Source organism: Papio anubis, chromosome 8 (genome assembly GCF_008728515.1).
Source record: "Papio anubis isolate 15944 chromosome 8, Panubis1.0, whole genome shotgun sequence".
Classification (NCBI taxonomy): Eukaryota; Metazoa; Chordata; class Mammalia; order Primates; family Cercopithecidae; genus Papio; species Papio anubis.
Window position 1 is genome coordinate 128,093,170 of NC_044983.1, and position 22,983 is coordinate 128,116,152.

Consider the following 22,983-nt stretch of genomic DNA (forward strand, 5'->3'; position numbering starts at 1 on the left):
AATGGTTGGCTCATAGGTCCTTTGCTATTAATATTTACAAAACATTTTTTGTGTACATTCTTTCACTGGATTCTCATAGAACCTTTGGCATAGGTATGGCTAATATTTCTGTTTCGCATTTGAAGAATTCAGAACTTAGAGAATTGAGTGACTGACTGACTTAAAATTTTGCTTATTCTGTGCAAAGTGATTCCTTTAACCCAGAGTTTCTGATTTCAAAGACTGCCCTTTTTAGTGCAATATTCTATTATGTTATCTACAAAAAGCTTGAAAACATCATTATTAGTTATAGTTGATGGAAAGATCACACTTCAGTTATTTTTAACAATGAAGCTTTTCTATAGAAGGAATAAATTCAGTGTTTGATAGCAAAGTAGAATAACTATAGTTAATAAAAATGTACTATATTTGGGTGATGGACACCCTAAATACACTAAATTGATCACTACTAAGTATATGCATGTAACAAAATTTCACATGAATCCCATAAATTTATATAAATAAACATAAAAGCAAACACAAAATAGAACTCAATGTAAAAATAAAAGAGCAAAACAATGAGAGAATTCTTTAATCACACAGCTACAGTGATTCCCATGCAAGTCGTATGATTAAAAAGCATTTAAAAAGCATTTAGATTTTAAAAGGTGCAGTGTGAGTCTCTTTTTAATTTTTTTCTTTATTGGAGGTAGAAAACAACTTGGGATGGAAATTACTTCTGACATTTTCCAGCAACTCTGACAACTTAACATTTTCCCCACAGTATGGAACCAGAATTAAATGCTCTACTCTTAATAGGTCTGCAAACATATGATCTCTGTGGCATATAACACTTTCCTTTTGGTTGTCTGATTATACTTACTCTTGTTTCTCTGTTTCTCATCCCACTTTGTTGATTGTTCTCTCTCGATCCTTTCTTTTTCATTGATGATGCTTTCTTTTCTTACTGCTTAAATGTTAGTCTCAAAGCTCAACTTAGCCATACTGCTTTTACCTACCCATGTTTTACCCATGTTTTACTGCTTTTACCTACCCATGTTGCTCCTTGAACCTTTCATCGCTCTTTCACTTTCCTGTACACTTTCACTCCTGGCCTTTGTTTAATGTTTTTCCTTTTGCTTGGAGTAACCTTTTCTCCTTTTCCACTACCGCTTTCCCTGGGAAATTCCTACTTACCTTTAGGGTTCAGCTCATCTATCATTTTCCCTGAAGCTTTGCATTAGTCTTTCTCTTCAGTCAAAATCAGTCTTTTCTTTTCTGTTCTGTAGTATTTTGTTTATTTCTCTAGTACGTCTCTTGTCACGGCTTATAGCTAATTGCATTTACCCGTGAATTACTTATGAACAGGACCAGTCTTTTACCACTTGCGGTCTCCTGAATGTTTAGCCTAGTACCTGGCATAAACATTAGGACAGGGTGTTCAGTAGAAAATTGATGATTGAATGTGTTAAGTGCAATCACATGTTTTCAGTTAATTTCAGTCATGAGAGAAAGAGTTAGAATACAGATTTTTTTTTAAATGGTTTATTGTTTTCACCATATATTTTTAAGGTAGTGTTAATCTACATTGTTCATTGCTTAATTTTATTAACCTATTTTGCTTATATTTGTTAATGTAAACCATGAATTAAATTCATTTGATGTTGTGAAATTTTTAGTTGCTTGGACTAGGGATTAAAAGTATTTTGAGTAAGTCTGAACTGGTAGTCTATTTGACAAAGCTTAGTGGTCTCAGCAGATTCACTTTGTAGAGATATTTGTATTTATTTTAAAATATTTGTCTTAAAAACATTTTGATTGTGAAAATTAAAATGTTAGGACCACTTTATACTTCCTTACACCTTTTTTTTTTATAATAAGCATTTTTAGTTAAAAATGCAATAGTAAAATGTATTTAACAACAAACTAACACAGGAAAAATAAATATTTGCACCTCAGAGGAATGATACCAAAGACCTAGGATGTTGTATGGGGAGATAAATTAATATGGAGTTTTGACAGTTAATGCTTTACCTTGGTCAATGGAGCTCTTTTCTTCTTCATCAGTATTATTAAGCTGTTGTGATAAATTGCTATCTGAACTTCAGTAGCTTTAGAAAATAATAAAAATCGTACCTTTCTTGATTTCTATGAGATTGACTATAATTTGAATGGTACATTCATCCTAATAAGGAATAGCAATTTGGTAGGTGGGAATACACTATTTTTAATCTTTGTAGAGTTGCAAGATAGCATTTTTCCCTTCTTTTATAGTCCTTTGTATTATGGGAAAGAGATGGAATGCAACATTTGAGCCCTAAAATACTAAGGTAGCATGTCATGTAGTATTCCGTATCTGCCATAGGTTTCCTCTGCTATTTTAGATTTTAACTCCTGTAAAAGTATATCCTTGGAATACCTGTTATTGAATGTGCTTCCTATTTTTATGAGAGGTTGTACAATCTAACTCATTCGATTATTAAATTTGATAACCTACCATGTTGAGCTATCATGTAAATATTGTTCTCTCTATATTTATGTTTGGTTACATGTGAAAATAGCTTTGAAAATGTGACACATATTTTTATTAGTGTAATTACATTTTAATTAATTTTTAATACTTCACATGTTTTGTGTTTTTCCTTTGGAGGATTGGATAGCTTTAGTCAAAGCAGCTGCTGCAGCTGCAGCCAAGAACAAAACAGGGAGTAAACCTCGAACCAGCGCTAACAGCAATAAAGATAAGGATAAAGATGAGAGAAAGTGGTTTAAAGTACCTTCAAAGAAGGAAGAAACTTCAGCTTGTATAGCCACACCAGACGTAGAGAAGAAGGAAGATCTGCCTACATCTAGTGAAACATTTGGTACAAAATACATTCTTACGTTAATTCCTTATGACACTGGTAAACTCATGTAGTAAAGTCAAATCCCTTGGCCCCTTTGATTTTGAATGTATAATTAAATTTTTAAGCTTTTTTCCCTAGCATAATATGATGGCTAACTTTTCTAGCATTTTACAGATAGACCTGAAAATTAATAGTCTGGTTTGGGTTACTTGATACTGGATGCCCTCAGTATTCTTGAATAGAAATAGGTTGAGCTTTTGATTTGTAACTTCTTGATAGCAGGTTTTTGTTTGAAATTTTTTCTTTTGTGTTTTTTCTTCAACCTTTTATATGCTTCTGTATATGCTTCATATGTAATACGGAAAAAGCAGTAAGTCATCTTCCTGCTTTAAGAATAACTGCTTTAGTTGTCTTTTATTTCTAACATACTAGTCTGGAAGGATTTGTGTTTTTCAAAGGTCTGTATCAAGTAGTAGATTTAAAAAACTAATGTGAAAAACATTTTTACTATTTTGCTATTAAAAAATCATGTGTTTTAATTTTGGATTCTAGATAAACTCTCATATATGTGTTCTATTAAAAGTAGGACTTCATGTAGAGAACGTTCCAAAGATGGTCTTTCCACAGCCAGAGAGCACATTATCAAACAAGAGGAAAAATAATCAAGGCAACTCATTTCAGGCAAAGAGAGCTCGACTTAACAAGATTACTGGTAAACTACAATGATTTTTTTTTTGGGGGGGGTGGGAAATGGAAGGTTTAATTTTAGAGTAATTTATTTTTAATGAAGTAAAATGGTTTTGGTTTAGTGTCATGGACCTGTTAACATAGACAGTTACTTTCTGGTTCTTCAAAGTCAGCGTCTTTCAACACTGTCAGCTTTTTCTGTTGTAAAATGTGAAAAATAGCACGTATCTTCTACCTACCTCACAGGGATGTTGTGAGGGTTGATAAGGATGAATGCTACAAAGCTCAGTCATTTTTTAAATTACATTGGTGATAATAGTTTCTAGAAGAATTATTTTGTCAACTTATGGTGACACAATTTCTGAGGTTTTAAATGTTTTTATACATTCGTATACTTGACCAGTCTTACTTAAGGATGGTGCCATATATAGTTGGAAAGATGACTGACTTACATTTACTTCCTGAATCTGTTAATTTCTGAATTTCTGATGTGAAAGTATTTCTGTAAGTTTCTTGTTGTTTTTTTAATTTCTACTCTTCAGGTTGGTCACTAGCATCTGGGCTTATTTCCGTGTGATTTCTTGTAGTTTAGTTTAGGAAATAGCCGTGCTAGGCTGTTAGAAAACACTGAAAATTCTAGCCTGGTTAGTGTTCATGGAAGAGGGGATTGAAGGATTAGAATTGGGGCCAGTCATACTACATCCTGCCGTTTTCATGGTCTATTCAGCCTGGTAATTCTAGTCTTCAAAAGAAATTGTGAACATATTTACCTTTTCTGAGTAAATGTTAAAAGGGGAATTTAAATACTTTCATGATTTAGTCATATGTTCTTATTATGAGGACAGAACCTTTTTTTAGTGCCTTTGGCCTAATTAAGCTGTATAAACCTTTGTTGGCTTCAACTTGAAGAAGCTTGATTTCATGGTCAGATTTAGGAATAAATGTAAACTGAACATTTTGACCATTTTCTGAAGAGAGGAAGCTAACTGAAAGGTGACTCTGGAGCTGAGGGTTGTTTAGAACCACTGTTTTATTTATATTGTTCATCTAGGTGATTATAATTGGTTTCAGCAGGTGAGAATATTTAGTCTCTTGCCATTTGTATATATTATTTTCATGCCTGTGTCTGATAAAGGACATATTTGGCCCCAGGAGAGGAAATATTTTAAATCAATTAACCTGTTATACCTTTTCCTTGTAAACTATTAACCTTGGAGAAAGCCAAATGTTCTCTAAGTGGTTGTTCTTATGGCATGAGACTTCAGTTTTGCCTTAAAATATGGAACCCAGTGCTATGTGCTGGGCAGAAGTGGAGTAGTATTTCTAACTCCTGTGATACAAAGATTGAAACAGCACTGTTGGAGGAGTCGAGATCAAAGAAGACGGAGGTGACGCTGACATGATACAACTGCCAGCTTTCCAGCATCATGTTTTTTTTTTCCTTCAATTTGGATAACCTGCTTTTAATAGTTTCAGTCAATGTACTCTTACATATGCCTTATTGGGAGATTCAAGCTCAACGTTTAAAGAAGTAAAAAAACAAAAAAACTGCAACTGAAAAACTCAGCTGAGCCCACAATGATGCATTATTTCTCTATGGCCTTGAAAAGACAGTAGTGGGGAAAGAAAGTACCATTTTACCATGTGCCTCAAGTTTGTAATACTGGTTGCTTAGTAACACCCTTCCCTTCCATGGAGGGATTTTCTCTTCACTTTCCCTCGGGGGTCTCAGATGAATAAGTTACAGTTTGACAGCAGCAGCAAAGCATAAGATTTTATGAATGTGAAGCCATTACTATCTTTTTATTTACTCAGAAAATTTAAGTGTGTGATAATCTTTTTAATAGTTCATCTTTCTACATCTATTTCTGATTTCATGTTGCAACTATGTCATGCAAAAAGACCATAGATATTGTAAGATTGTCTTCAGTAGTTAAAATTCAGGCTTGCCTTTGTACAGTAAATTTCATTTATAGGTTATAAAGATAAATAAGAACTAAAATAGTAATTTTGTTATGGCATTATGGTATATTTTAAATTTATCAAGCTCATCTGTATGTGTCTTTTTGTCCTTTACTACTGAGAGGATTGGGGCTGGGATCATGGCAGCCTGCTCTGATGTATTTCTCTCCACTCTATTTTGTTATTTTTTAAAAGAGTTCTACCTTAAATAAGTGGACCAGCTATTGGATAACTTTAATTCATATATTTATCATTCTTTCTATTCACTTTGCCACATACATACCATGTGATGATTTTAAACCCGATTTCTATATAGAGAATGTTACAAGGATGGCTTTTTTCAAAGATTCCAAGTAGGTAGACATTGAAAATATAGTTGCACAGTATATGGAATATGTATATATGTATATACATATATATATACATATTTCCATATATACACATATACATATTTCATATATGTGCATATATACATATTCCATATACTGTGCAATAGATACACACACACACACACACAACTTCCTGGTTCATATTTTTCATTATGTAATGTACCTTATTGATAGCTATTATTTTATGGCTTATGCATACTGATTTGAAATAAATGATTTTACTTAGAAAATTAGTAGTCCATACTTTTGGGACAAAGTTGCAAACAAATTGAATTTGAGTAGACTACACTGCAGATTATCGAGGGAGCAAAGGAGAAAAACATCAGCAGTTAGTGCATGGTCTCTTTCTAATAGGCTCTAAGAGTTTCTGGAATTTCAGCTAGCTTAGGTGTGTTTTTGTAACTTAAGGAATTTAAAAAGTTTAAAAAATCCTGAAATTTGAATTGACCAATAGTATGTTATTGATAATAATATCAAGAATATTTGATTCTTAGTTCCAGCAAGAAGATTGTGTTTTGAAATACCTGGATGAAAAGTAGACCAAGAATTTAACCACTTTGCTCTTTCTTTGTTTCCCTTTCCCATTCCAGGGAGCTCTGGGCTCTGTTCTACTTATTCCTATTGGCAGGAAAAGACCAGCTGTGTATTTTTTATAGCTAATATAGAATATTGGAAAGTTGTAACTTTGTTGGTGGGTGGAACTGATGACTGTTTGATATTCTTCTTTTACCTAAATTTAAATAATTTCTTGAAGGAGCATAATGCATTCTTACTGGGCAATTTTATCCCATAGGTATATTCTTCTAGAAGAGGGCCTGGTAGTAATACATTGATAATTAATAGGTACTTGCTGATAATTTCCTTTCAGTTAATTCTTCTCATTTTCTGTGGATAGTGCATTTTTTCCTGGAATATTAGCAGGTTAAGATAACAGATTTTGGACTGCCTCTTAAGGCAGAAGTAGTCAGAGTTGTCTCTTCAAGTACCTATTTTATTATTTGTTCCATTTTGTTGTTTATATTTAATAACTCTTTTATAAGTTGGTGTGAATGTAAAGCGTGAAAAAACTTTATTAATCATATTTGGGCTTTTAAATTCTCTAGATAACCAAGTATGCATTTTAAAATCTGATTTTAAGTAGTTTTTCTTAAATCTCATTACTTTTTATGAACACATTACAATACTTTATTTTTCCTTCTCAAACCATTAATGGAAAGGGATTTTAATAAACTGGATCTGTAATATCCTAATGTAAATCCGTATGTTATGGGTGAATTATTTTGTTTCTTTTATTACTCGTGGTACCTTATTTTCAGTTTTTTAGTTTGTGATCTGTTTCATCTATTGAGTATTAAAAACTATTTCTACCACCTATATGAAAGGAAAGAAAGTAAAAGATATAATTATATAAATATATTAAATAGCAAAATTTTCCTGTTTGACTAGTCCTTAGAAAAAGAACTCTACTCAGTTTCCTGCAAAAGAACAACTTGATTTTCTAATTATTTTTATTTCAATAGTTTGTTGGGCCTTAAGAATATTAGCTGGAGAATAAAAACCTAATGAATGTGACTTTAAATGTTAAATAAATATTCAGTATGTTCAGAATATAATTAGGATTGAAGCTGTTTTTGTAAAATTGTTTATATACAGTTGATGTGGTGTGAGACTGTAACAAACTATGTAGTTTTTTTGGTTTTTGCTTTTTTTTTTTTTTTTTAAATCTCAAACTGGTACAAATACCAGGGTTTTGTTGTTGTTGTTTTCTACTTATTTTTAAATATAGATATGGGATCTTGCTATATTGCCCAAGCTGGTCTCAAACTCCTGGGCTCAAGCAACCCACCCAGCTCGGCCTCCCAATGTGTAAGATTACAGGCATGAGCCACTGCGCCAGACCTTAAATACCAGTTTTAATACTAATCATAGATGTATCAAAATCATTGTCTTACACTCAGCCTTTTTTATTTTAAAGTACATTCTGAGTACTAGGTACCTTTTGCCTAATTTAGAATTTGCTCGAGTACTACTTTAAGAATATAATTTTATTATTTATCTATTTTTTTATTTATTTATTTAGAGACAGAGTATCACGCTGTCCCCCAGGATAAAGTGCAGTGGTGCCATCTCGGCTCACTGCAGCCTTCACCTCCCAGGTTCAAGTGATTCTCGTGCCTCAGCCTCCCAAACTGGGATTACAGGTGTGTGCCACCATACCCAGCTAATTTTTGTATTTTTAGTAGAGACGGGGTTTCACCGTGTTGGCCAGGCTGGTCTCAAACTCCTGACCTCAGGTGATCCTCCCATCTCAGCCTCCCAAAGTGCTGGGATTACAGGCGTGAGGCACCGTGCTGGGCCCAAGAATATAATTTTAATATGTGAATTCCTACCTTGATCACTTAACTTCTTTAGGGTAGCTATCTGATAAAGTCAAGACATGTTGCCTCATGGATACCTCTACATCATACTGTGTTTGAGGGGGCACCATTTTTCTCCTGTTAAATATGTTGTGGACAGCTTCTGTAATGTATGTAGTATAATTGCTGTAGTCAGTTTACTATTAAGTTGTCAGTTGTTAAACATGCTTCCTTTGGAGCAAAGTTTGCCTCTGGCCAACTTTGAAATGACTCAAAAAATGATTTTTAGTGACCTTTCATGAGCAGCGTGGCCATAAACAAAAACAAATACTTGTTCTAGGCTTATAAACTGGGCTTCATTGAAGGTAACTGACAACTTTGAAATGACACAGAAATGAATTTTGGTGACTTTTTATGAGCAGGGTGGCCTTAAACAAAGCTTATAAACTAGACTTCATTGAAGGTATCTGACAGGCTTAGCAAAGAATTTTAACCAAGTAAATGCCTATATTTTATTAAAGCAGAGTTTTAATGTCTTGGGATTCAAATTGATACAGTTATATATTACAATAAAATATTCTGTCTTTTTTTTGGGGGGAGGTGACGGAGTCTCACTCTGTCACCTAGGGTGGAGTGCAGTGGCGGGATCTCGGCTCACTGCAACTTCTGCCTCCTGGGTTTCAGTGATTCTCCTGCCTCAGCCTCCTGAGTAACTTGAATTACAGGGGCCTGCCACCAAGCTGGCTAATTTTTGTATTTTTAGTAGAGACGGGGTTTCACCACGTTTGCCAGGCTGGTCTTGCTCTTGATCTCAAGTGATCTACCTGCCTCGGCCCTCCCAAAGTGCTGGAATTACAGGCATAAGCCACCACGTTGGCCTATTCTGTCTTTTAAATTTGAGAATTAGTGACATACATAGAAGAAAACTGGGACTTCTAAAAAGTTTTGTCATTTATAGACAAAATGACAAAATAAACTATAATGTTAAGTTCAGATGTTCTAGGAAGGACCCACACTTTTTTCCCCTTAATATAAAATAGATCCATCTCCATAAGAAGATGAGGTACGACTGGGCACACATAAAGCGTAGATTAAAAGGATCTGAATGAACTTAAGAATTGGTAGCTTTTTTAGCTACTAAAACAACATAAAATCTTATTTTATGTTCTAGATGTTTGGAAGGATTTCTTCTTATTCTGTTTTTATAGTTGTATAGACAAAACCTGTATTATAAGTATTAGCAACCTGAGCAACCTTAATCTGGACATGAAGACATAGAATTTTAACTTTTTACAGAATAAATGTATGTGTGCAAGTGTGTGTTTTTGGTGATTTCATTGAGTAATATTAAAACCCACACAACTGGGTAAGCAACTCTTAAGTTCTGATTCAGTCCCTTGGCTTATTATTAAGCATATTTGTATTTTCGAAAAGAAAACATTTGAGACTACTTCCTATATATTAAAAAGTATAGGAAATTTCAACTGCTAAGATTTTTGAAAAGTTAATTAGGGTGTAAATCAGTATTTTTTCTAATAAGCAATTTCTGTACAATTTTTCTCAAGGTTTGTTGGCATCCAAAGCTGTTGGGGTGGATGGTGCTGAAAAAAAGGAAGACTACAATGAAACAGCTCCAATGCTGGAGCAGGTATGAAATGGTAGCATTTGATTTTTTTCAGGGTTCCCACTGGAATGATCACGGAGCTCTAATATCTACGTAATTGAAATTCCCCTTTTGATCAGATATGGGAATAGGAAGCTAATTAATTGATGATATATTTTTAACTCTGCCTTCTCCAAGGTATACAGATAACTACAGACTTCATTAGTGTTTGATTTCATAGACTGGCATTAAAGCCTTTGTCTCCAAAATTTGAAGGCCTGGAGACAGGCATCCCAGGGTATAAGCTTCCAGCTGGATCACCTTTAACTAGCTTACAAAAAGACCCTTACACAAATACTTTCCATTTGTGAGTTAAAACAGGGTTTTTTGACATCTAATAAAACTTCTTTTGTAAGAAGTTTCTTTTATATTGTAACAATTGGTGTTGTTAGACTGACTATGTGTTTTATGAATTGATCAATGAGCCATACATTTTTGCTAGGATGTATATTTTAATAACTACAAAAAAAGAGAGTTTAAAAAACTATTAAGGGTCTGTCTTTAAACCACCTAATAGAGGAATTTAAAAGTGAAGGTTGCAGTTGCTAGATTTTGCCTTGGCTACCTTCAGATTCCCACAATACTTGTACATAATGAACTGTGCATGCTTTTACATTCTCTAAGGGCTTAACTTCTTAGGCACTGTAAGACTATAAGAACGCAGTAATAGCCATAACTGGATTTCCTTGGTTCTCCTGTTTTAAAATCTGAGCCTTAATGTAGTTTTAATATATCCTTTTTGTATTACTTTTCTTTATTAGTAGCCTAATAAAGAAGTCTTTAAAATGAGTATCTTTTGCTCTCCTCTAGATGCGTTTTAAAAGCTATTCCAAATTTAATTGATATTGTATTGAGTTTTTCAGGGTTATTTTAGGCCTGATTTGATAACAATGCGTTGTTTTGGTGCCTCCATTAATGTTGTATTAAATCAATGGGTCTTTTAAATTGATTAATATGTCATTGAATCATACCTTCTGATTTTCTGTGATCATCAAACGGTTAAGTCTTTGCCGTTATTGTCAATATATCAACCAAATTTTAAATAACTTTTTTTACTGTGTATTACTATATTCAACGTCCCAGATATAACAATATTTTGTATTTTCACCACTGTTTATGGTATTCTCAGAATGCGATAAATCAGGGACTTGGGTAATAAAATGTTTCTGGAAAATTCATTACAATGTCAATCTTTGATTATGCACAATCCTGCTGAGGTGAATGTGATTGTGAAAAGTACTTATTAAATGTGGAAGTTAGTGTAGAGGGCAGTACCTATCTTAGAGAAAAGTACAGAAAACCACGTTTTGAAATTGAATTTAAAAAAGAAAGAAAGGAAAATGGTGTAACTCGGCTGTTTCTATTTTCATAATTAAAAAATTTTGAGAGTCCTTGCCAGTTTTGTAACAAAGAGACCAACAATCATTAATGAAAACCTTGTAAATTATTTTAGATTTTAAGGAACACCACGCCATTCCCTCATTTTCTATTTGTCATTCAGGTTGACTTCAATGTGAAAATGTTTTGTAACCAAACACTTATTTTTATCCTATGTGTTAGCCTCGCTTCATAGTTAAAAAGCCGAGTTATAAAGCTTTTAATTATATCTCAATTGGTATCAGCAATAGACCTAAAGGAGAGGTATTGATTGTTACTAACCTCTGTTTCCTAATGAGTTAAAGTAATGTCACTCATGACATCGATTGATAACAGGCCTGTAGTCAAAACTTACTGTGCTAATGGACTTATTTATATTTTTAAAAAATTCAAACTCTGTGGTCTTGAACCCCAATTCTCAGCTTATTAATTATAGATTATTGTATTAGGGATATTTCATGTTATATTTACTTTTGGATAAAACTTGCATTAGATGCATAATAACTCAGTAAGTTTTAAAAACAATGTTAATTTTTCCTTGTTTAGAAGTTAAGCACCTTATCAAGATATTAAGTTTTAAAATCTTGTTTTATAACTTTGTAACTTGAGAGTAATGGATGCTGTAGTGATGTCTTTCACATATGTGAAGATGAACAATAAAATTGTTTATTTACAAGTAATGGCTCTAATTACTTTTCTGGCAACACCTTTTATGGTAAGGTTAGGAATACTATCCATTTGTGAAGTACCTTTTCAAATAATTAATCTGCACTTATACACATTTATAATGAGTAAATCCAATCAGAGAAATGATGACAACTGAATGAATGGGACACTTGACACCAGGCCTTTTATATGGTATGTCCAACATGCTGTCTGTAGAGCATTCAAGGTGCCCTACTTAATACCAAATACGCACTTTTCTTCCCCAGCAAAATTTGACTTGTGTCTCAGTGGGAACAGAATTATTTATTTATTTATTTAGTCCCCAGAAAATGATCTTTCATACTCCAGAGAACTACAGACAGTAGACCTGATAGCTATTCTCCACAAGATACGGAAGTAAAAAGATTTCTTGGGGACAAGCACGTTGTTTATGGTGCTAGCAATTTGACTGTTTATAAAGGCCTATGGTAGAATCGATTTTCAAAAAATGCATATTATATATTTTGCTCTCAGATAAGTGTATCAGAAAGAGATAGAGGTATTGCAGCACCATAGATTGCAAATTCATCCAATGTAGCTATTTTCTCTTGTTTTGAAAAATGGACACATTCACACATATTTTAACATATGTAGGAAATTTTACAGCCAAATGAATAAAAATATTCTTTTATGAAAGAACTGACAAAGTTCTAATTTTTTTTTAAAAGTATCAGTTGGCAGGAAGAAGGTAAAAACTCTCATCTAAGAATGCGACGTATTTTGTTTTTAAATCCAATGTTTTTAACTTACACTTTATCTCTTTGTTTTTTTTTTGTTGTTGTTGCTTGTTTTGTATTGTTTTTTAGTCTTTTAACTCTATATTGCTGGTGGCTCTGATTTCATGATGCATTGTGCTTATGAAACTCTAGCTTTCAGCGCTAAAATGAGTTAAAGATAATGTTTTGTTAATTTGGTCATTGTTTTCCTGTTCAGATCTTTCTTTAAAGGGAAACTGTCTACTTAGACCTTCACATTCAACTTAATAAAAGAAATGATTTTATAAGAAAACATCTAAAGTCAAAAGCTTAAATTAAGTATTCCTCTAATCCTTTAAAACATGAAGATGCTGTTTATTTTTCGAATTATTGTCATTGGCAATTATAGTTCCTAAAGGGGTATATTTCTATTTAATACTGAAAATATTTGTCCAGTAAGATAACATTTTATATTCTGAAAATATTACAAATAATATATTTTAAAAAATGAATTTAGACTGAAAGTTGACAGCATCCCTTTAAAGACAGCCTATTCAACTTTTAGTTAATAATTTGTGGGGTTCTTTTTGGTTTTTCATTTGTAATAGAAATGTTATATGTTGCTTAACAATGTTTCTGGATACTAAAGTTGCTTAACAGTCAAAATAGAATACAAGAACAAAAATGAAGAAGCCAAAATAAAAATATCAATTTTTTATTATTTATTCAGGCGATTTCACCTAAACCTCAAAGTCAGAAAAAAAATGAAGCTGACATTAGCAGTTCTGCCAACACTCAGAAACCTGCACTGTTATCCTCAACTTTGTCTTCAGGGAAGGCTCGCAGCAAGAAATGCAAACATGAATCTGGAGATTCTTCTGGGTGTATAAAACCCCCTAAATCACCACTTTCCCCAGAATTAATACAAGTCGAGGATTTGACGCTTGTATCTCAGCTTTCTTCTTCAGTGATAAATAAAACTAGTGAGCACAGATTTTTAAAAAATAGTTATTTGTCCTATAAGATACATTAAAAACAGTTTGATTGTAGTTATATTGTATTTTTATGAAGTTGCTTTTTAAAAACTCAGGTGGATATGATAGGGAAGGCTTGAAACTATTCCAGGGGCAAAAACCATAGACATTTCTTACTGATTTATTGCTTAGAGACTACTGCTGGTTGAGAATCCTTACCATTTAATAACACAGATTCCACTGTAGTTTGACTCTCCTCAACTAATAATCTGAGCATACTGAGAGGCCTGATTCATTACAAAAAAAAGAGAAAGTTATAAAAAGATCCAGCATAGCTATTTTTACTTAAGACTATTCCTGTAGATTTTTTTTGTCCTCACTTGTCTATAACTTCCCTCTGCAATACATTTTATTCATTCTTATAATATTTGTAGTCTAGACTTCAGTTTAATCTTTTTAATGAAAGAAAAATGCCTCTGTGATTATATTTTTTAACGATTTTACTGTTTCAGTACTACTAATTTTTCAAGAATTAGCGCAGTCTTTTTCAAAATCACCTTTCACATGGGTATATCTATCTATCTCCCTATATATCTATATATATAAATAATACAAGATTTGTGTTGACCCTGAGTTTCTCATATTAGTTTAGTATTCTAAGTTGGAGACACGAATAACAGTTATTTGAAGTCAGTAGGTAAATGATGCTTTTTTTTGCTCTTTATGCGACAAATGAAATACATGATCAGTTGAGTGAATATGACACGTTTCCTCATGAACTATTCCATATTGTGCCTTCCAGAATAATCAAAGATGTTCGCATTCAGAAGACTTTTATCAGACATATTAACCTCTTTTCCTTCAGTTGCCATATTTTCTACTGAATCATTTTTTCATTTTGATCTGGTTTTGCTTTTTTGTTTTGTTCTTTGTAATAGGTGGAAAGAATGGGAACATAATTCAGTTGTTTTCCTAATAAGCTTCATTTCATTATGACATCATGAAATAGTGTCAGTAGTCACTAGAATGTCATATGACATTAACAAACATTTTATTTTGGAAATTATATCTTGGTATTATAACCACAATATAGCAGTTAAATTTTACTCTTTTATATTTTTTAGTTATCAACATGTCTTTTTTGTTTTCATTGTAAAATTACTCTTAAATACCCAAACATCAGTCTCTTTAGACTGTTCTTATTTCCTCTTTCTAAATTAACATGAATATATTGGCATATATAATCTTGCCTATTCTAGTCAAATGTTTATATGCCATGTAGAGAGACGATATCTAAAAGTATAAAAGACATTTCCAAATATTTATATTATATTGCTAGAAGGTGCCTAAATTACTTACCAAGTTGTTTAAAAAACCCAAGTACACAATGTCATAATCTTAAATATCCTCATTATTTGCTCACAATAAGTACACAAAGTTGTTTTTGTTCAATTTTTTTTTAATGAATCAGGCCCAGACATGTTTATAAAACTCCATTTGGGGGGATGATGATGGGATAAAATTATTTACATTAGTGTAAAGTAAATCACTAACTCTATAATGTTATATCATCTGTGTCCCTGCCTTTTTTTCCCTTAGAGTTGCTCGATTTGCATTGTAGCAAAAGGAGTATATATATATTTTTTTCCTTATCTTTTGCTGTAAAGAGACTATTTTCCGGAAGGAAAAATGGCAATTTACACAACGATCTGCAATTAGAGAAATTAACTGTAGTCTGTCAGTTGGAGCTACTTGAAATTAATGTTCCATTTTATTTTCTCAGTTCTAGTAGAGTGTAGATTTTAGAATTTTTGATTGACTCATTTTGAATGAGGTCACGATTTTCGCCTTTGATTACCTTTGAAACATGCCATTCCTTGTGGATATCTTGTAACAACATCAGAGGGAAGAATATGAATCATTTTTTCCCATTTATCTCCTTAAATATTATAAGATGCTCCTGGTATGTATCTGCTTCGTGAACATTGAAGATCTTTTTCTAGGTCCTCCACAGCCTGTGAATCCCCCTAGACCTTTCAAGCATAGTGAGCGGAGAAGAAGATCTCAGCGTTTAGCCACCTTACCCATGCCTGATGATTCTGTAGAAAAGGTTTCTTCTCCCTCTCCAGCCACTGATGGGAAAGTTTTCTCCATCAGTTCTCAAAATCAGCAAGAATCTTCAGTACCAGAGGGTAATGTATATTGATTTCCTATAGAACCAAACATAAAAGAAGATAAAGAAAAAACTAAGAGATAAAGATTATTAAAATATTAAGACATTTCTGCTCTTATATCTTCTGGAGTTATAAGCACTTCACTTATTCTACAAATATTTATTGAGTGCCTTCTTTGTGCCAGGCACTGTTTAAATTATGTAACACTTTAATTCACAGTGATAGTAACTGAGCCATTTTATCTGTGTTAATATTATATTACACTCTTTATTTTGTGTAGTGCCTGATGTTGCACATTTGCCACTTGAGAAGCTGGGACCCTGTCTCCCTCTTGACTTAAGTCGTGGTTCAGAAGTTACAGCACCAGTAGCCTCAGATTCCTCTTACCATAATGAATGTCCCAGAGCAGAAAAAGAGGATACACAGATGCTTCCAAATTCTTCTTCCAAAGCAATAGCTGATGGAAGAGGAGCTCCAGCAGCAGCAGGTAAAAGAAAAAAAATAAAGGCTCTTTTAAGTGGATGAGTAGCTAGGCTTGCAGTTATTAGGTATCAACATTTTGAGGTTTAACTACGTTATTTTGATTCCTATATAATTCCTTTTCATAAATACTTTAACATTTATAGGAGAGTTTCTTCTCTGTTTTAAAGGTCTTTTGTGTGATCTTGTTACAATCATATGCCCTGGACATAGGTACTTCTTACCTTGTTACTTGATCTATTTTCTTCTCCCTGCTTCTTCTTTATATATCCTTATTTTTACTAAATATAAATTATTAGAGCCAAGTGTAATTACAGGAATTCTTACTTTTGAAGCCAGGAAGTACTTAATGGGATCAGTACTTCGGTTTAAGGATTTTAACAGAATTTAATATTTAAGAAACACTGAACTATATGCCTGTGTCTTAAATATAATTCCATATTTTGGGGCAGATTCCTCCAAATTGAATCAAATTTGCTATAAAGTTATTTGAGGAGTGCAATATGTAAAATCAGCCATCCTTAATAACAAATTTTTTGCATGATTTTATGATATTTATTGTAGTTCGAAAGCATTTGGATGTGTATTTTGCCAAGCTGATATTTTAAATCTAACAGTATATCGATTCATGTTTCCCTTATGTGGGTGCATTGTTTTATTTAGAAGTTTTTAAAAATTATAACCTGATCCAGAATACACATAATAAAAAAAGGCCAATACTATCTTACAGATGCACTTCTGGTAAATTACTATTTGGAATTAGATGTTTGAAAGAAGTCTGAATTTAGTTTGTTGTGAGTTGGAGAAAAACGTAAAGCAGTTTGTTGATGCGTTACCAAGGGTGTTGGTGATCGTTGTGTTTACAGGCATCTTCCCTGAAACCACTTTATCCATTTTTTGGATGAAGCATAAAATGAAACTTACTCTTTTCTGGTGATGGTATGTGTTGAAATAAAATGATTGAAGTAACTTAAGAGACATATACTTGTTTTTATTACTTTTTGTATAAAGGTCGAAGTTACTTTGTACATGATAATTCTTTATCATGTTTTAAAAAATAAAATACCCAAGTCTGAATATTTGTAGATTTTGAAACATTTCCTGTAGTTTCTCAAATCAGATCTATTGTCTTTTGACTCTTGGTCTTTCCTTAATTGATTTTTCTTTTCCACTTTTGCACAAGATTTCTGAGTTATCATTGACCCATTGAGATACTTTTTTGGTAAAGGTCTTATTCAGTTCTTTTACGATCTGGCATTTGTTACTGTACTGAATATATGAAAAACATGTTAAAGTTGTAAGGTTGTATATCCATTGGGAAAATTATTTTCAGATGTACATGTGAAAATATTTACCTTTTTCTTTAAAAATATTCTAATAATAGTAACAATATTGAAATAAAATCAATATAAGTAACTGTGTAATAACTAAGAGTCTTACATTAACAGATTGTATATCCTAAAATATCAAAATATCAATGTAGTGATTGTGCATGAAAGTCCTTGACTTAGATGATTTTGCTTCTAACCAGATTATTAACTTCCTCTTTTCAGAATTTTTAGCATATTTGTGGCACTATGGCTGACTACCTTAGAGGAAGGCACACGAATATTCTTTCCCTTTTTAAATATTAGCAGTAACTACTGGAAAAGTAAAATAAGTAAGATCGTTTTCTGGGAAAGTACAAGGTAGAGAGGAGTTTAGCTATAATTTGAATTTGTGGAAGAGTAAGGATTTTCTGAGTGTAATGAGCTTAATAGTACAGTAGCTGTCAACTTTAATTGCTTATAGCAAGGAAATGCATAGTTTTAATTGTTAATTACTGAAGGTTTATTAGAGGATTGAACACAGTATTTGAATAGAGGGAGGTGAAATTCTAATTTGTTTCTGTGACCTCTTAATTTTTAGTTTTTGAGGAAAGTAGTAGAATTTAGGTCATGTTCTAACTGAACACCTTTTGATTACAATCTTGTGCCCCTGTCCCACTTGCATTGAAATTCTCAGTGGTCTCTATGTTTTTCTACTTAACCTTTTTGTTATTTACCCTCTCTTGACCATTTTGCTGTATTTTTTATGCTTCTGTCTGTTCCCCAAGTCCTCTTAGATTTAGAGTCAAAGTACCAGGTTTTTATGTTTTTATTTCTTTGATACATATATACATATATGCACACACACATACATACACACACGTATGTTTGGTTGGTATCCATATTAATTATAAAAGAAAATTTTGTTACTGTTGAATTTTAAAACTGATAATTGAAAACATGCTTTACAGTTTGTCAGAGACATTTTCTGAGTTATTTTTGTCAAATTGAAACTCTTGGGGAGTTTAGAATGATGAGGGTGTTAGTTGCTAACTGTGAAATTGTTCGACATGGTTAGGTTTTTACTTTTGGGGGAGCAAGATAAATTCACACTGCTGAGTTTAGCAGTTGATGCTAAAGGATTGATGAGATTTGCAAATAGTCCAATTATTTTATACTACTGTTCTTAATTGTTTTCCAGTAGAGATAATGAACTTGGAATATTCTCTCTCTGTTCTTCTAGTGGGATGGATGCCCACATGACTAGCCACTGTTAAGAATGCTATTGCTGCCTACATTACCAAACAAGTAATTGGTATCTTTGTAAAAATTGATGCCTTTGTTTTTATTTTACTATCAGGATTCTTTCTCACAGAGCCAGCCAATTTTAGATAAGGATACAGCCTCAGGAAATCTTAATTCTGTTAGTATCTGGGAGGATACAGTAAATCAAGTTTTTTGAAAAGTGGTCTTTTGAAAAATAAACTCGTGGTTCAGGTTCTCACAGGCACCTTGGGCCAACAGTTACCTGTTGCCCCTTGTCACACAGTTCTCTTTAGGTAGGAAACACAGTGTGAACAGATATGGAATCTGCCCTCCAGAAACTTAGAGTCTAGAAGGGACACAAAGCCAGTAACTGAAATACAAATATTGAAAGCATGATATAAGTGCCTGAAGAGGTGTAAAGTACTCCTGGGTGTAAAGGAAGAAAAGATTGCCCCAAGAGGCCTCTGGTAGAGCCTCTTAAAAACCCTGTAGAGACAAACCGTCTGCCTTCTCTTCTTGCTTCCTTGAAACTCAGTTTTTCATCTATATGATGAGATGATAGTAGATGATGTCTGTGGTCACTTTTGGCTCTACAGTCTTGATGTTTTACTTACCATTAGGCATTTGATAGTCTGTGTTTATTCAAAAAAAAGATTGTGATATATAATAGGATTATTTTCAGCTTAAAAACGTCAATTTAAGATAGCTTTAGAGATGATAACTTTTATTGTTTGTAACCACTGTGAAGACAAAATTGGGATTAGTAGGTTGTATGAATATAATTTTGAGCCATTTTAGTTACTCTTGTATTAAAAGAAATACCTTTAGTAACACATCTTTTTTTTTTTTTTTTTTTTTTTTTTTTTTAGCAAATTACTAAATAAATATCAAGGAGCATTTACCTGTTTTATTGCAGCATGTCTTAGTTAGCATGGATAGGAATGTTGGCTTGACGTGGCCATGCAGAGTGTACCTTTATGTAACGTCAGGATGTCCATGAGCAGGTCCCCTCAGTTTTCGGGTAGCATTCGATGAAATGCATTAGGCTTTGCTTCAGTGTCATTCAAAGTCATCTTAGTTTTTGAATGAAATGTAGATATAAGTAAATACATGTGGATAGGTTTATCATCATAGATAAGATAGTTGGACTCTTCTTAGTGAATCTTCTGTAGAGTGTTCATGAATTATATTATGGATTGGTTAATATAATACATTTTATCACCAGTGAAAAACAGAAGTAGGTCTTGGGATTGGTCTAAGTTAGTATGGCAAAATAGCATATTGTCAGTTCTACCTAGTCTGCCTGTGGCGGGTTTTGAAATGGCCTTCATTTTTATTCCAACATCTCACGTCAACTTTACATTTACTATTTAAAAGTCTTTTTGTTTTAAATTGTTTTTCAATTTATTTTCCAGATTTGTTCAAAACAAAACTACAATTGGAGACTCTGTTGCCTCCACCCTCATACCAAATGTTCATGGCTTCTACAGAGCCTGGGGTTTCCATGGAGAGTCTCAGGGATTGCCTCTCTTTTTAGCCACAAGAATCTGTAATGTTTAGCGTACCAGAAGAGGCTTGAGAAATCACTCTACATTACTAGTTTTTGAGTTGTATGCAAGCAGGCATGGTTCAGAGATCTGCCTCTCTGACTTTAACTAGAGTAGCTTCATTTGTGTTTTGGTTTTTGTTGTTGCATTTTGCATTCAGCTGCCAGATAATATATATCTATGTCTATATCTATATAGATATATATATTTTAAATATATCTATATATATATATTTTTAAATGTTCTGTTGCTAAAATTTAGTTTAAAAATTACTATTCTACAAACTAATGTTCTGATACTTTGGTTACCAAATTCTGGCACGTGGTAAAATAAGGACGAGATAGTGAACTTCTTGTAAAACTAAACTTATTTTTCTTGTTGACTTCTGGAATGGTCTGTTTTGTTTTCCTATTTGTGTGTAAGTATTTTTTAAAATCCTACTGTTGCATATACGAATATTTATTTTAATATCCTTACTTGAGTAAAACATTGACAACCCTTTATGAGTCCCCCAGTTTTACTTTTGAAATTTTGTCATTTATGAAATCGAATGGTTTGGAAACCACTAGAACATGTAAAAACTAAATCTAGAACTCACTCTCTGGACCCCACTCTGGGATTGGCTGCATCTCTTCTGCTGTGTTAACCTCTGTGTTTCTGGTGCGGTGGTTCATAACTGTTTTATTTGTCTGTCAAGTACCTAAGGGGTGCACACATTCCAGTCAGTAAAAGTAGCCTAGTAAGGCAGTTCCTTTAATCTTACTCCCTGTCCCCACTCCAGGAGATTCTAAACATCATTGCTCCACCTTTTCCCTAGAGATCCAGTGCTCCAGAGATGTAGGAGCCTAAGAGGCAATGATCACTGTTAGCAATATATCTGAATATATCTGCACTACCACTGAGGATTTGGAAAGCACATTCCTCATGGTTTGCATTGTAAATGCTTTATTGTTTTCAAGGAAATTGCATAAAATTTATAAAGTTCTAATAGTGCAACAAGTAGTAAACAGAAGTAATGCATTTGTTCAGCAGTCTTGCTAATAAGAAAATTTAATTGTATTTCTCTTTGCTGTGATATCCCTTTCATTTTTTCTGTCATAACAAATGGAGATTATCGGTGTTCTTATTTAGGTTTAAACTTGCTAGAGCCTTATTGGCACTTGATTTGAGTGGTATTTTTATGTTTTTGTTATGTTTAAATGATAGAAAATATTTGAAGTAAGATGAGTGAAATATCAGCTTTTTTGATACTGTTGTAGAATGATCTTAAAAAATTGGTAAATGGTGACATTAAAGCATAATTTAGTAGACTAAAATTGTATTTTAAATGCACTGTAGTATTTTTCTTAGATTAACACTAGCCACAAATAGATATTAGCATTGGGAATGGTTGAATATGAATTGATTAAATGTACCTGTGTCAGCTGCACAGTAATTAAAAGGGCAATATTGGTTTAAAAATGAATTTTAGACTATTATTACTTATGTTTTATTGGAATATTTATTGAGATTGAATATTTTAATGTATAAGTATGTCTTTGTATTTTACATTTATATATAGAACAAAAGTGGCTTGCAGAACAGTTTTATTTTGACTATTATCATTACCTAACAGTGCATTCATGATGTAGTTCAAAGGTACAAGTTTGTTTTAGGCACAAGAGCTTAAATATTAGTTTAAAAAATATATACAGATTGTTGAAAACCAGTATACTTTAATATGGAGTTTAATATTTCATTTTGATAATCCAGATAGCATTCATATTATAACTGTCACAGAAGTAGAAATGATGCCTGGAACTATTACTCAGATGAATTTCAGTATCTTTTGGATTGCCAAAGGCTATGGTGCTAGAGTAGACCTTTACTGATGGCCTAGTACAGTTAACTTTTTCTTTATGGTTAGACTCATATTTATGCTATTTCTGGAAATAGTGTAGTCTCAAATTATTACCCTACCACAAAAGAGAAAATGAAAAAAATTACATATTTACCCATCTTGGGACTACACATCTTACATATTTTGACTCACATAATCCTTATGACTGCATGAGGCATATAGACTTATTCCTGTTTGACAGATAAGGAAATGGAAGCACAGAGGCATTAAATGATGTTCTCAAGGCTGCAGAGCTAGTAAGTGGTGGAACCAGAAGTTGAACCTAAGTAGTTTGAATAACAAAAATCTCATTTAATTTATTGTTTTGGTTGTTTTTTAAGGTAAGAAATCTCACTGCTTTGTTACCAGTTCAGGCAGTAAAACATGTAGACCGTTAGGAGAAAAAGAGTCTTATATAGAGTTTTATGAGCAATTGTAATGTAAAATATTGTCCCATACTTTTAAGTTTTTCTGATTAAACTTACATATTTTTCCCCTGACCCACAGGAATATCGAAAACTGAAAAAAAAGTGAAATTGGAAGAAAAAAGCTCAACAGCATTTGGTATGAACAGAAAGTAATCTTTAAGCAAAAGACTATAAAGCTTGACAGAGAGGGAGGACATAGTCTGCCCCTTACTCTTTACCAGTTAATGCTTCCTTAGGTGTAAGTGATCATCTGTTTTAGTTCTTACTA

At 32.7% G+C, this 22,983-nt stretch overlaps 1 protein-coding gene across 22 annotated transcripts in view; it reads left to right on the plus strand.

Moving 5' to 3' along the window:
* The window catches only part of PHF20L1 (PHD finger protein 20 like 1), a 75,246-nt gene that overhangs the window by 25,817 nt on the left and 26,446 nt on the right, over positions 1-22,983 (plus strand). For 12 of the 22 annotated variants that reach the window (XR_651129.3, XM_009213606.3, XM_009213608.3 and 9 more), the window contains 7 exons: positions 2,630-2,843; positions 3,409-3,537; positions 9,786-9,868; positions 13,391-13,643; positions 15,638-15,826; positions 16,089-16,295; positions 22,795-22,851. Coding sequence is in view for 21 of the 22 variants with exons in the window: in XM_009213606.3 (XP_009211870.1) it covers positions 2,630-2,843; positions 3,409-3,537; positions 9,786-9,868; positions 13,391-13,643; positions 15,638-15,826; positions 16,089-16,295; positions 22,795-22,851 (1,132 nt within the window). In the remaining variant the exon portion in view is untranslated. Of the gene's footprint in view, positions 1-2,629; positions 2,844-3,408; positions 3,538-9,785; positions 11,941-13,390; positions 13,644-15,637; positions 15,827-16,088; positions 16,296-22,794; positions 22,852-22,983 lie in introns of those variants that run through there. The other 10 variants (XM_009213609.3, XM_009213611.3, XM_009213613.3 and 7 more) reach the window with 2 other exon arrangements.